This window comes from Lissotriton helveticus, chromosome 8 (assembly GCF_964261635.1).
Source record: "Lissotriton helveticus chromosome 8, aLisHel1.1, whole genome shotgun sequence".
Taxonomy (NCBI): Eukaryota; Metazoa; Chordata; class Amphibia; order Caudata; family Salamandridae; genus Lissotriton; species Lissotriton helveticus.
Window position 1 is genome coordinate 1,032,258,994 of NC_136069.1, and position 15,072 is coordinate 1,032,274,065.

General features: G+C 44.1%; 1 protein-coding gene across 1 annotated transcript in view; it reads right to left on the reverse strand.

Moving 5' to 3' along the window:
* The window catches only part of PRPS2 (phosphoribosyl pyrophosphate synthetase 2), a 188,012-nt gene that overhangs the window by 19,319 nt on the left and 153,621 nt on the right, over positions 1 to 15,072 (reverse strand). Inside the window, exon 6 of the mRNA XM_078657869.1 lies at positions 7,266 to 7,425. Coding sequence (XP_078513995.1) covers positions 7,266 to 7,425 — 160 coding nt within the window. The remainder of the gene's footprint in view (positions 1 to 7,265; positions 7,426 to 15,072) is intronic.

A 15,072-nucleotide genomic window follows, 5' to 3' on the forward strand; every position in this document is an offset into this window, starting at 1 on the left:
GTCTGTGAAATCCTGAATCAACCTTGCTTTGATGGATGGAGGAAGGCTTTCCAGGGGCAACTCCTTTGCAATGGCAGAGGAGTGTTGCCCCACTGACTCAGAGCCAGCAGTTAAAAAATAAAACAATATTTCATTATTGTTTTATTTTTAAGCAGCTGACTCAACCAGCGTGTGCAGGGAGGAGCAGCACAGGGCATGGGAGGGGTAAGGAGGAGTGTTATGATCACCCAGTGCCCATGTGTGTTCGGCTAGCCGTCTCAGGCCAGCCAAACACACATGTGCACTTCTGTTTCTTTAACCCCACAGACTGCCCGAGCAGAGCGTCTTTTCAGCCCGCTCGGCCAATCCCCGTGCTGGGGATTGGACAGGGAGTCTACGACGTGGTACCAGTGTCTGCTGTGACAAGGAAGAACCAATACTGAGGCGAGAAGCGGCCGGCAGCAAGCACGTTTAACGTTATAAACTTTATTTTTAAACCCTCCCCCCTCAACACTCCACCTCCCGCCGTCCTACCACTTTTTCAATGCGGCTGCCTCCGCAGAAGCTTTTAATGCCAAGCAAATCGTCCTCTGCTCCAGGAGGTTGATGAGAAGCTTGGATTCCATTAGAGACCAAAGACCTCAGATTTCTCCCTCTACCAGATAGAAGCCCCAACCCAGAAGTGATGCATTGGTCACCACTGTCTGGTCCAGGTGGGGTAGGGAAGTGGGTGGGTGGGTGGGTGGGTGAGGGGGGCGGGGGAGGGTCTGACGCTGGTCCAATGGTGGTTCCTCAACCACCACCGCAGGTCGTTTGCAGATTTGACCAAAATCTGGACCAGGTTGGAGCGATTTCCTTGGTGTTGTGCCCAATTTGACTTCAGATCCCACTGCAAAGCCTGCATATGCCATTGAGCGCTTTTCATCAGTAGGATGCAGGTGGCCATCATTCCCAGCAGCCTCAGTCAGTCTCACCGAAATTCAGGACTTGTCACAACATGGGGATCAATCGCTTGAATAATCGGGACACTGCGCTCAGAGGGTAGGCGTGGAACTGTACAAGATCCAGATTGGCTCAAATGAAAGGGAACATCTAAGAGCAAGTCAGGTATGACTGGCATGTTGATCGTGAACCCAGCAAGAGCAGAAGATCAGCCTTAGCCCGGAGGTGGGTGAGAACTGGCTATGGCGAGCCTTCAACAGACAGTTATTGGGGTAGGGGAAGTCTGGGACAACGACCTCACCTGTGCAGGTGTGCTGCAACCACCACCATCACTTTCATGAACCTCATAGGGGCACTAGTGAGGACAAAGGGGAGCAAAGCAAACAGGAAATGCTCTTGGCCTACAATGAACAGCAGGTAACACCTGTGGACCTGCAGAAAGTGAATGTGGAAATGGGCTTCCTGGAGTTCCAATGCTACCATCCAGTCTTGGGGGTCTTGAGCAGACGGAACCTGAGTCAACGTAAACATCTTCAATTTCTCTTAACAGAAATGCATTAAGAGGGTGAAGATCTAGTATTGGACGAAGGCCTGCTTCCTTTTACGGCATCAGAAAGTAGCACGAATAATCACTTCCTACTTCTGATGCTGCCACCCTCTTGATCGTTGCTTTGGCCTACAGATCCTGTACATCCTGTACTTCCTGATGGAGCAAAAAAAAGATGATCCTCCTTCAGCCATTCTGGGGATGGTGGCAAGGGTGGTGGAGTCTAGAAGAAGGGTAGGGCATACCCTTTCTGAACAATCTTTAGGACCCACTTCTGGAAGTTAATACTCGTCATTGGGACAGGTGGCACCTGATCCTGCCACCAACTGGATGGGTGTGCTGCATGGAGATCCCACTAAAGAGTTTTAGAGTCTGCAGGCAGCGAGAGGGGTAGAGGACTGGAAACTGCTGGGTGTGGGTCCGGCATCCTCTATTAGATCAACATCCTCAAACACGAAAGGACTGGCAAGCTTGCTGGCCTGGGGGGTTGAGACGGGTATTGCGGATGCCCCTGAAAGCCTCGACAGTGGCCACAGAAATACTGCTGCTGATTAAGGGAGCCAGGTATAGGCCCTGGGATCTGGCAGTGACTTGGCTCTCTTTAAATCATTTGAGCGATATTTCGCTGAGGAGGTGGGAGCAGTCAAATGGCAGGTCTCACCAAGAGGGTTAGGCATCCCCTGAAAACATAGTGGACTGCAACCAGGCGTGGTTGTGTAGTACCACTGTAGAGGCCATAGCTCTACCTATAGGATCAGTAGCGTCCAGTCCACTTGGCCAGGTGAACTTCGCTGCGTCCCTGCCATGAACTAATGCCTGGTTCAGAATAGAGTGACCCTCCTCTGGGAGCATGGGCAGCAACTGTGCAACTAAATCCTACAAGGAATAGGATCATCAGCCCCAGAGACATGCAGTGCTTGCCAACCGCAACGCCCAGATGGTGGAAGAGAAGATCCTCTTCCCATCCTCTGGGATTCTCAATCCGGTGAGTCGTAGGAAACGTGCTTGGGTTTAACCTGGCTGTCTAAGACTACATCAGCAGGTTTTCGGGATATGGATGCTGTGACAGAAAAGTCTTGGTGCAGGACAATGGCGCTGGGCAAACCTGGGCATGGGGGCACCAATGCAGGGTTTGGCCCATGCCACCAGGAGAACGTAGGTGAAATCCTCATTAAAAGCAGCAGGGGAACTACAGAGCTCACCCCCGGTTGAAACACCTCTGTAAAGACATTGGTCTTTATCTTGATGGCGAGTGATTAAAGGTCCAGAACCTTAGCAGCCATCATGGCCGCAAAAGACATACCTTTCTCTGCAGCTGAGCCTAGAGGAGAAACCTTGCCAGTGTCTGGAGAGGTGTCCCAGTTACTCATATAGGTTTTCCTCGGAGGAGTAGTCCTCCCCTGGGAGGTTGTAACCCTCTACATTATCCCCTCCTGCAGGAAAGGAGGGTCTGTCCAGGGGCAGGAAGTCTGGGGTTGGGTGAGATCATGCAGCACTGGTGTTCAGGTGGTGCTGACTGAGTCAGAGAGGACAATATGTACCTAGTTGAGCGCAGCAGGTTAGACCAGGAAACGGGGAGGCACTGGCTGATGTCATGGGTGAACCCGCCAACGGCAACCCAGTGGGGAAGCTATTGGCTTCATGGGGCTTCAAGGAATGCCAGAGGGAGCCATGCACCCCACATCTGAGGTATTTTCAAATATACAGCTGCAGTGTGCATGGTCCAGCTAACGTTGCAATGGGGTGGGGGTAGTGGGGGGTGGAAGGGGGAAGGATCTGAGGCGTATATTTCTGCCCACACCTTCATCTAATTGATGTCTCTTCAATATAGGATTAGGCACAATTTTGGTGACAAAAGAACAGGAGGGTAGGGTGGTACATTTTTTTCTACTTATGAGATTTTATTTGAGCTTCTGCTTGAATGCTGGTATTTTTGCAGTTTATATACTTTTACTTCCAAGTTATGATGATATTATAAATGAAAAGCAAACTACAACTCCTCTACAAGGCTTGACAATATAAAACTGTCCCATATCGCAATCACAGTAAAATGTGACACATCAATTACAATTCGGTTATTGAGTGATGCCCAGTTTGTGTCTGGAGACCAGCCTAGTGTCAAAACTTACAATATTTAACCTTTTGTCTAGATAATAAAGAAGGTACAAACTCACAACACTTACCTGCAACTATAGTTTTCAGCAATAAATATATTATACACTCGCATGCTGTGCACTATCCTGCCACCAATCGGTCTTATCCGATATTGGCCAAAGATGAGAAAAAAACTAGCTTAATGGCGGCTTTAAGCATTCATTCAAGGGAATGTCTGTAGTATGGAGGGTATAGATATTAAAAGAACTCAGAGAACCTCAACTTGGCACAGTCGTGCTTTTATGATGAAGGAATGCAAACCTAGGTGAACTGCAAAACAATATAGCAATCCACAAAGTCATAATATAATATGACTAGTTTTGAGTCTAGTCCTGTAGACAGATATAGCAGTTGGAAATATGCAGTCCAGTAAGATTTCATATTATATTTATTTTTTTAGCCTAGGGGAAGCCTTTCACGTTTATGTAATCTGCTTTTGTGCAAGAACACAAGCATTTGAGAAAGTTACATGAAATTATACAAGACACAAATTTATCCTTTGGTAATATATTGTAGCGCAAAATGCATCCATGTGCCAATTTTTTTTTACAGGGCACATTTTGTAGAATAAAAAGTTCTGTTAATTTGCGTACTCCCAAGGCCTCACGGTAAAGTTTTGCAGCAAATGGTGCATAATTACATGGAGTAATGCCATAATTTGGAGCCATGTTAAAAAAAAAAAATCTTGAAAAAGAAATGGATACATTTTCTAACTCACCAAGGCAAACAATATAGGATGTGCATAAGTCTCTTGGGGGACTGAGAACACCTGCTTAGGGCAAACAGATAGCTTGTGGATTTACTGATGGACTAAATAGCACTCTAGCTCAGAGATGGATAGGAAACAAGTCTCAGCATTGGGCAGGGAATACACAGGTTCAGAAATGGGGCACATAATCTCAAGAATGGGAAGGTGTTACACAGGCATTAGGAATGGGAATTAGGTACACAGGCTCATGAAGGGAAGGAGTTAGACATGCTCAAGAATGGGCAATCTGTGGCCCTGTGTGTAAATTGGAGCGAACAGCACTTTCCCAGAATTCGCTCTGCTGTGCACATAAAAAACTATTTTCATCCCTGTGCCGCATACTATTTTGTTTAGAAAACATAGCTTTCCATGCTCAACCTTCCTAAATCCCCAGACTTTTGAGAGGTACGGAAAAAAACTCCAGACTGAAGATTAACTCTACAAAGAATAATATTTTAGGCATGATTTGTTGGTCTATTGGAGCTCTGCCTGTTAATCGCTCCACAGCGTCATCGTCTTTATGTAAATATTTTATATAAATCCACAAGTTAGAAATGATCACCTAAGAGACCCTTTCCAAGAAAGGCCGACAACATGCCTGTTCTGGCTTCTGCTTTACGCAATACCAATCCAGTATGTGTATTTTGTAGCCACTTAGATCACGTGTCTAACATTAAATTCAGCAGACTCCACGGGTTCAGGTTGGAGATTTTCAGGACATAATGGGAGTTTAAGTGTTGAGCAATGCGAATTATACTGGATGAAATACCAGAAAGCATTTGCTGAACACCAATGATCTCCGAGCACTACCTTTACGATACAGGGTATACAGCATCATGGGCTTGCTAACCTCATGAGGATGAAGGTAACGGAGAATGGAAGCAGGACAAAACGCATCTTTTTCAGTATCCTGGACCAGATCAACTTGTATTAAAGCCTAGAGTGCCTATGAGATAGTAACTAACAAGAGAACAGTTTCTTGAAGGACTCACTCACCATGGGCTAGAAATGATGCGTGCATCAGCCTTTGGCCTCAGTAAATATAACTGTTGATTTTGTTAAGAGCATTTTAATAAAATTCCTCAGACCATGTTTCACAATTTCTCAAGGATGCTTCATGAAACTGGTAGCCTGGTCACAGAACTGAATGGCATGCTTAGTCTTAGAGGTTTGTTTTTGTAGTAATCCAACAGGAAGCCAAAACAACTGGGTTCATTTTTAGTCAACGCCAACTCTATTCACAGCCCATCTCCATTTGCCATCAGTAATGCAAGATTAAGGGCAGCAGGGAACCCGTCTGCTATAGCTACTTGCAGATAAGGTTTCAGCACACGCGAGAACTTGTAATATGAGGGAGACAGCAACACAGTGTGTGGGGGTGGGCCTGTCGCGTAGTGAGAAGCAGTAGAGGGAGAAGCTGGAAATAGAAGCACCTCATGAATGCATAACCAATAAGAAAAGTAGTTCCCTAAGAGTGAACAGTGGAAGGATAGAAGACTACCATTCAGAGATGGTAAAGATATTATGCTACAGGGCAGCAGTTCTCAACCCAGTGGGTCTGCAATGCCTACTCAGGGGGTCTGCAACTGCCTAAAAAAAATTAAATATTAAACATCAATAAATTGTATACAAATAAGCAAAAATCAAATTTGAAAAGCTGAAAATGTTCTGTAGATAGGAATACAACTGAAATTGGAGGCTAAAAATTAAGTTGGTTTAATAAGAAGGTTTTGTGGAAATGGTGCTTTCAAACAGAATACAGAATAGACGATGGGTGGCCAAATTATTTTAGCTTCAATTTTCCCTTTACAATATTAATTTTGAATTGGTTTGTGAATTAAATAAAATATTTCATAGTTTATATATGTGTTTGATGGATGCCTCTTTCTCTATTTTTGTGTACTGTTTTGCAGTTCAAATTATCGAAATGCTTAATCACACATCAACGGACTCAAATGACGACTCCGTGAGGGCCCCCAGATTCCAGTACTGGCTCAGTGACGGACCCCAGATTCCAGTACTGGCTCAGTGAGGGTCCGCGGATTCCAGTACTGGCTCAGTGAGGGTCCGCGGATTCCAGTACTGGCTCAGTGAGGGTCCGCGGATTCCAGTACTGGCTCAGTGAGGGTCCCCGGATTCCAGTACTGGCTCAGTGAGGGTCCCCGGATTCCAGTACTGGCTCAGTGAGGGTCCACAGATTCCAGTACTGGCTCAGTGAGGGTCCACAGATTCCAGTACTGGCTCAGTGAGGGTCCACAGATTCCAGTAATGGCTCAGTGAAGGTCCCCAGATTCCAGTAAAGGTGGGAAAAGGAACGCCATTGAATATGAAGCGAGCAAATGACTAAGCAACAAAGCCACAAAGCCAATCAATTGTATGCAATGGGAGGGCCGAAAGCACCCTTAGGTTCTAGGTAAGCTCAAAATAGGTCTTCTGCAACCAGTCAGCTTGCATCGTATGGTAGGCTCGACCTAAAAAAAACTCAAGACTTTGCGGACAGTAAAATGCACAGTTAATCTATATCACACACATCCTTTCAGAGAAGCCAAAATAAGACTTGCAGCTCATCTCCCCTGTTTTGACAGTTTCAAAGTGAAACCTCGCTACAACAAACAACTTCAAAGTATGCCTGCAGGTGCTGGACTGGAAATCACACCGTCACAACCCTTGATTAGGCACTTTGCAAAAGCAAGGAGCAATCAGTGTGTTGTCCAATTATTCGAAGATGAAGCTACAGGAGTTACCAGTATAGGGGGGGGAAGAGAGAACAGTTCTCCCTCTTGAAGACAATCAATCACAAATAATGCTCTCATACTTTGCTCTCATACTACTTGTAACCCACTGCAGTAAGTACAAATTAGCTACTGGTTACAGGATTTAACTATCTGGTAGTACCTTTATTTTGGAGCAATGTTTCATTTTCTCCTCCTGAGGGATTGTGTTGGTTACTACTACAGCTTCAAACGCAGCATTGTTGATTCGGGAAATGGCAGGTCCAGAAAAAATCCCATGTGTTAGAATTGCATAGACTTTAATTGCGCCCGCGGACAGGAGCCTGGAAAAAGTAGAGGGTGTTATTCATACATAACGAAGTATACCTTTTGGTGAATACTGCAAACAAACAAAAACGTTAATCTTAACAAATCGGTTTTAATAAACTTCGTGCAAATGTTTGCACAACTTTCAACTTGTGCATATACAGTGTGAGGGTTTGATGAGCACAAAATTGCTAAAAGGCACGAGGCATTACCAGGACACCTGAATATATTACAACAGCACTAGTTAGAGAAGCAGTTGTCACAGATTGTGTGTGTTTGGGGGGGGGGGGCGGGGTAGATCTGCCCAGGACATTAACATACCTAACACCATACCAACAACACTAACATGGGAGACTAAACGATAAAATAATGTGTTAAACCTATTTTTATGAAATGTTGCTTACCTGTTCTAATGAAGTCTGCAGTCTTATGCCCAACTATTCTTCCAATGATAATGCGCCGGTTGACAGTAAAGCAAAGTGTGATAAACATGCAAGTACTGTCACAATCAGAGTACTTGTAGAGTGTGCTACTTACCCGTGAGGTTCCCAAGGCGCTATGGGGAGGGGGGTGCTGCTGCTACTGCTGGAAGAGCCAGATCTTGCGGAGTCTTCTGAAGGAGAGTAGGTCTAGGGTCTGTCGTATGTGGGTAGTGAGGGTGATCCAGGTATTTGCGGCGAGGTAGGAGAAGGAACTGCCACCGGAGGTCGTTGGATGCGGGGGACAGCGGCGAGTGCGAGGCTGGCGGAGCGGAGCTGGCGGGTGGTGGTGTAGAAGCGGAGTCTGCTATTCAGGTAGGCTGGTCTGGCGTTGGAGTGCTTTGTGTGCGTGGGTGAGGAGCTTGAAGGTGATCCTCTTGTCGACGGGGAGCCAGTGTAGGTCTCTCAGGTGGGGGGTGATGTGGCTGCGGCGGGGGATGTTGACGATCAGTCGGGCGGAGGAGTTTTGGATGCGTTGTAGGTGTTTGGCTGGGATTCCTGCGTAGATTGCGTTGCCGTAGTCCATTCTGCTGGTGACGAGGGCCTGTGTAACCGTTTTTCTTGTTTCGGTCAGGATCCACTTGTAGATCCTGAGTTGCACCCAGTTCAGTCTAGTGTCTACCAGTGAAGTGGTATTCCAAGCAGTTAAGAATCGAGAAGATGGAAAAGTGTGCAATTAGATGGAGCGTGCCTCTAAGTATGCAGCTAGGTACACTCTTAATTCAAGTTTGCAAATTAAGGCTACGACTGGAAGGTAGCTGCAACGCCGGCTGGGATGGACCAGTCAGGCATGTTCCGGAGCCAAGCTTGGCAAAATGGCACAGTGACGTGGAACTCTTCCTATTCAGGGAGTGGTGCATTCAACCTTTCACGAGGACACTCAGGTGGACACCACACAGAAGGCACAGGTCTACGGAAAATGAAATGAAAAATGCAAACCTGGCGCTGATGAAATTGACATTTTAGAATTCACACGTTAGACACACCTGCCTTGGGGAGGGGCATTTAGACATGCAGCCAGCTAGTCCACAGATGCTGAATGCACTGGAAGTTTACCAGGCTGGAGCAGGTCCATCTCAGGAGACAGAGCGGCAGTGATTTACCCGAGTCTTATCTCAACAGATATTTCAACTTGGGAGTTGCTGTTCTGTCCAGAGCCATGATCCACAGGAATAATGCTAGCTGGACCAGCTACGTGCTCTGAAGACACTACCTGGAAATTAGTCAAGTGTAAAATGGGTTCCCCTTTCAAACAGTGCATGTTCTGCAGACAGCGAATTAAAAGTCAAATGTACCAATTAGAACTATAGCGATTTAAAAATAGATTTCCAGTAGACTATCAAAGGGTCACTGGGTTCCAAATATACATTTAAACAAAATGGTTTGGACAAGGCTTGGCTTCAACAGCATCTGGGGCTGCTGTGCAAATTCATTTAGGAGCATGCATATGCGTGCACAATCCGCAAGAATTTGTAAAAAAATAACAAAACAAAAAAAACAGAATGGAAACAAATATTGTAAATAGTTTCTGTAATCCTACATAAACTACATAAATGCTTCACGATTTAAACTACATTCCTGTCCATGCCAAGTATTGGATAACAGTGCTGCTATCATAAGTTTTTTTTATCCCCTTCAAAGCCAAACACATTTACCGTCACTTTCTCGTAGATGGGTTAAATTAAGTGCTTCCTGCTCACGTGCAGGTCTACTAAACTATCCACGACAGTTTCAGACTGATATAATCAAGTTACTTACTTGTGAACATAGTTTAGTAGCTCAGATTATTCTAGTCACATGTTGTGAATTTTTGTGCCATCTACTGGTTGGGTCTGGAAATACATGCGGTTTGAAAATAATGTGGATGAAGCATAAATCTGCCTGCCACCTGAAAACACACACCATGAGCCCCGGACGCCTCAAGAACTATTTCTGCCACCATGTCTGTTATGGGTGCGTGTGAAGTCACTTTAAAGTTGGTGTTGGGGAAGAAGTGGAGTCTTAACAAATTCCACCAATGCCTATGCAGGATGGTGGAATTTCTGTAATTTAATGCAGACACTGCAAAAGTACGTCCATAAGAGGTATTTTGTTAATACCTTGTGGAACAGTCTCCCCGTAAATCTCAAGAATAAAAAATTATCCTTGTAGAAATTTAAGATGGAGTTAAAATCCTTATTTCAAGTTGTTATGCATTTCGGATTCTGCTCTGGCAGTGTATGGGTCACTGACCAACACATCGTGGGCTTATGGTATAAGACAATACATAAATTTAACTAGTAGTTGTATGTCGATTCATTTTCCATTAGGTTTACTTATCCAAAGGGAATGAGCAGTAGAAAGTCCTACAAGGTGCCTGGGTGTCCGGTTGGTGTATCCCAGGCCCTCTGTGTACCAATCAGGCAAAAACATACCAGAATAAATCCTTAATGGCCTTGCTTCTAAAAGACTTAAATACTGCTACTAGAGTATTAAATGTGGCTCCCATTCTTTGGCGGCTCAGCAAGGGGTCTCATGGCAACTGTATTTTCACTCTAACGAGACTCTTATGATGTGGCTCTCCGAAGGGATAGATGTCTGGTGATATGATGGACCACCCCCTTTCAGTCAAGAAAAGATTCCCTGGGAATTGACTTTTTAAAGCTCTCTACTTAAATTGAAACAACTTAGTTAGGTTAGAGGCTTTCAGGTTATGGGCCTGGATGATCCAAGAATCCCAATGTAGTAAGGAGGGATGGGAGCCATTTGCGGGAAATCAGATGCTGGTTTTATATTTATCATCTCTTGACCAAGGACAAATTTACCAAATCAGCTTGGAGCGACAACAAACACATTCCTTTGCACAATAACATGGAAGAAAATGCAAGTAGCTTTCCTGACTGCCAAGAGGCTGGAGTTTCTCGTGTCCAAAAGTGACCTCCCAAGCAGGACAACCCTATTGAAGGCTTGACTTCACTGATAAATCAAGCCTGTTCTAATTAAAGAGAAAATCTGGGGGGGGTCGAAGCACAGTCCGACCAGCACTCGCAACTTAGGAAATTTCAAGAAATAACATTGATAACAGTACTGGAACAAAACTTTATATCAATTTGAGCACGAGGATCAATTACCACAGGCCTACAGATAGGAGAGTGATACCAAGGTTCCTCCTATTAATGCAAGGGACAGAGCACTTCCTCAGAATGCAGACAGGTCACTGCATCTAAGTGGATATTATCATCTATATGCGAGGTTGGGCCCTCTCCTCTTGGACCACAACCAGCACGTACAGACGCCTGGTCTTAGAGCAAACATCGACTCCAAGGAGATTTTAATAAAATCACTTTGGATTGGTATTCAGATAACTAACAAATTATAACTGACAAAAATACAAATGCAAGATCAGTTACTTCTACAAGCTGAAAATGTGAAACTCCCCATGCTCAGCCTGTTTACGACCGAATCAATATGAGTGCACTGACAACTGGCCATGAAGTCATCCATGGTTTTACACCTATATATTGGAAAGTCTGAAAGTGAGTGGATATCTTTTCTACATTGGTTGAACAGTCTGGACCCACATCTTCATTTCAGCTGGGATTCAAATCCCTAACTTGACCTGGATATTACAGCTTGCGACCCAAGTCTCACGACAGCAGTACATCAGAAACCCACAGATAGAAACTCTTTGCTTGACTATACATCATACCATTCAAGAGCTCTCAGGGATAATCTACCCTTGGGCCAGGATTTGTTAGGCATAGGGGGCATTGTTCTGAGGCAGACTTTCCTGGAACAATCATAGATCCTAGAAGGAAGCCTGGCACAGAGAGCATACCCAAGACAAATCAACTGGGCTCATAAGAGCAAGGAATACACTGCGATCTGCTTTGTTCGAAAAGCTTCTAAAATCAGAAACTGAACGTATTTGTTGGCATGACCTTCTGGATACCAAAATACGACCGAGTAATCAAAAGAATTGGATTCTGCTAAGTGTAGGAGCCAAACAACCAAACGCAGAGGCCACGCTTTGCCTTCCATTGGACCTTTTACCTCAACGACAAACTTTTTCATGCAGGACACAGAAATATCTTTAGTATTGGTGGGTACATCTATCAAGGCGCACTACCCCTATGGGGGTTGCAGTGTTAGCAAGCCCACATCTCCATCCCACAGTGCGATACGGAGTAATGGACAAATCTGGCATTGAAATAAAAGGAGCACAGTAACTCATGCTTTGTGATCTACAGATTAAAGAGTCCCTGTGGTTCGTTACACATTGGTTTAACTACCACAGAGGTGAAGACGAGGATGCAGGAATAGATCAGTACTCTTAAAGATGAAAAATCGACAACAAGATTAGCCCAGCACCAAGTAGGGCATGGCCCAAAGGATTTTGAATGAGCTTTTTTGGAACGTTTGGGCCAAAAGCGTGGAGGAGCAGAGAAGGCTTTACATGAAAAAGAAGCCTGCAGGATAGTTTCTGAACAAATATATGAGACTGGGGTGAACAATCTGGTGGAGAGGCAAAAGATAAGCAAGTAAGGCAAGGATCTAGGGACCTCTCCTTCTCCAGGATGGAACCTGTCAGGTACAACTCTAATTGAACATATTTGTAGAGGTCTTATGTGCTATGTCACCCATGTTCTGGTTTTGTCCATTATAACTTGTTTCTCTTTTCCATCAAAATCATCTCCATCAGTTCACTCCCATTTATTGATCCTGCATTTTATTTGGCTCCCTTATTATATTTTTGCAACTTGAACTTTTGACTTTGTGAAGATAGCCTGCACAAACGGCATGTACATGTCCAGTGACCATCTTCGTTTCAGCATACTCCCAAGATGATGCCGTAGTGATGCTATGCACCAGTATTCCCAAGAGGATTTCATTTGACATCGGGGACAAAAGTTTTCCTCCCACGACTCACTGGTTTAATGTGTTTTCATACTGGAGTGATCCGCCGGTAGCAAAGGTGACAGTATTCTTTTGGATTTTAATTAGGGCCAGGGTGATTGGGGGACAGCAAGCTTTTGTGGCGTGCAAAGTGTAGAGAGCTGCCAGTATTGCAGGCCACTACCAGCGCTCCCTCGTGGTTCTTTCATGGTAGGATGTTTTGTGATTTCTTTGTCCCGGTTTAAAGTTCTTCCACCATTTTCTTAGGGACTTTGTCAATTGCTTTGCTCTAGTCCTGAAATTGATGTCAAACTTGAATTGATAAAACTAGGGGCCAGATCGGTGACATCTCATTGTTTGAGTAACCGGAGTTTGATTGACTGGCAGGGTGGTGATCAATTTTTTTCCAAGTTCATGAAACATGCAGACCGTTTCATAGCATGCCACTTTGAACTACTAAACTTAATTTCATATCGCGGAAAGACTACGAATCTCATTAATTCATGAGAGGTAGCTTTAGATTGTAATGAGTTTAATAATTTGTATACCATATATTTTCAGATGGTTGGTCATTATATAGGTCCAGGAAGTGAAAACCACTGACCACTTGTATGCCTTCACCCAGTCCGATATGATAAATAGAAGCATGCACTGAGCATTATTCTTTGGAAAATGCTTTCTCAAACAGTATATTTCGGACTACCTTCGGTTTGTTTATACCCCCTTTTTAAGTCAAGCTGCGAGATCTGCTGTAATTAGTCTGCGGGCTTTAAGTTTGGGTTTTTTTCTACCTCCTTTCTCGCCATTTGCTGGCTGCATTGTCATTTGGTCATTCTTGATTTTTTATTGGTTTAAGGCATGCATTTGTCTTGCCTCTTTTCCTAATGCCCCTCCATGAGAGCTCTGGCCAAGTATAGTCGTCTTCCTCCACGTTGTGTTTTACCATGGCAAACTTTTTTTCTTTTGGTTATTTAGGCTAGAAGCTTGTTATACTATCTTGTTCATATTTCTTATTGTTGCTTGCGTGGAACATTTAGAGTATTTTTTCTTACTGCTCCCATGGGATATTTTTAGCAAAGTTAATTATTGCTTGTTTCTAGTAGGCGCTGTGTTCTTCTGGGTGGCAGTTTGGTCCTTTAGCCCTAATCAAGTTGCCAAAAATAATCAGGCAATGAAAAGTTAGTTTATTATACTATGGTCTGAACATTTAAACTGGCTTTTCATCGTGTGCTGTGGGCCTAAAAATTAAAAAAATGGTCGGCCTTTGGGCTAATTTTTTATGTGTCTAGTGGGTCTCGCTCACATTGGAACAGGAGACTAGTGCAGAAGTTGTGCTCATTTAAATTACAAATTGTTTTAGGTCAGGCATATTCTCCTGCACAAATAGGAAAATGTTGATATAAGGGATCCAGTTGGTGGCACAATCCAACAGGCTTCCTGGTGGTTGCTCCCATGAGACACTTCCTTTCTTATTTTAATTCCACATTTCTTTGTAGTTGCCTTGGTTTGACGCCAAGCCCATTTTAATACTTGTACTCACACCCATAGTGATAACGTCCCAAAGTATAGTGGGGATGGGCCCTTTTGTTTGAAAGTTTCTAAAGGACTTTAAAAACAGTAGGATGGTTTCAATGACTATAGGAGAATGGGGGCATTTGTTTTTTGATACAGTTGAAGTGCGCTCCTTCTCTTTGTATGTCCCTCTTTACCTCCCACTTTTGATGCTGAAGTAGGAAACTGCTTGATCAATATTTCAAAAACCTAAAGTATCTCATCTAAATGTATGATCTGCCCACAAAACTTGACCCTTTAAAAACGGTTTACTCAGTTTCTGTAACTGAAAAGGTTATGGTAAGAGCAGTAGAAGAAGCAGGAGGCGGCAGCACAATCCAGGATTAAGAGAACAATTAGTTAACAATAGCAGATGAGGACAGAGTATCTAGCACTCATCGAATTGTAGATTCACTAATGCTGACAGAAATCCATCGGTTGTTTTCTTTACAAGTTCTGTTCACAGATAACATTCCATTAGCAAGTCTGTTTACACATTTACTATAGAAGTCCCCATTCTCGAAATAGAAAAACAAACTGATATCTTGCCTAAATTCTGGACAGGACTATGGGGATTCCTTCAGATTCCTTGTGCTACTTTTCAAATCTCAATAAGCTTTCCTCAGCGGAGCCCCTGTTCAATGATTACTGTCCAGAATCTCTTAAGGGGAAGACTTACAGACACTCAGGTGAAAATGGTCTCTCTATAACCTCTAAAAAGGAGTTTAAGTCAGAAGGCTGGGGTCCACCTCACACCAT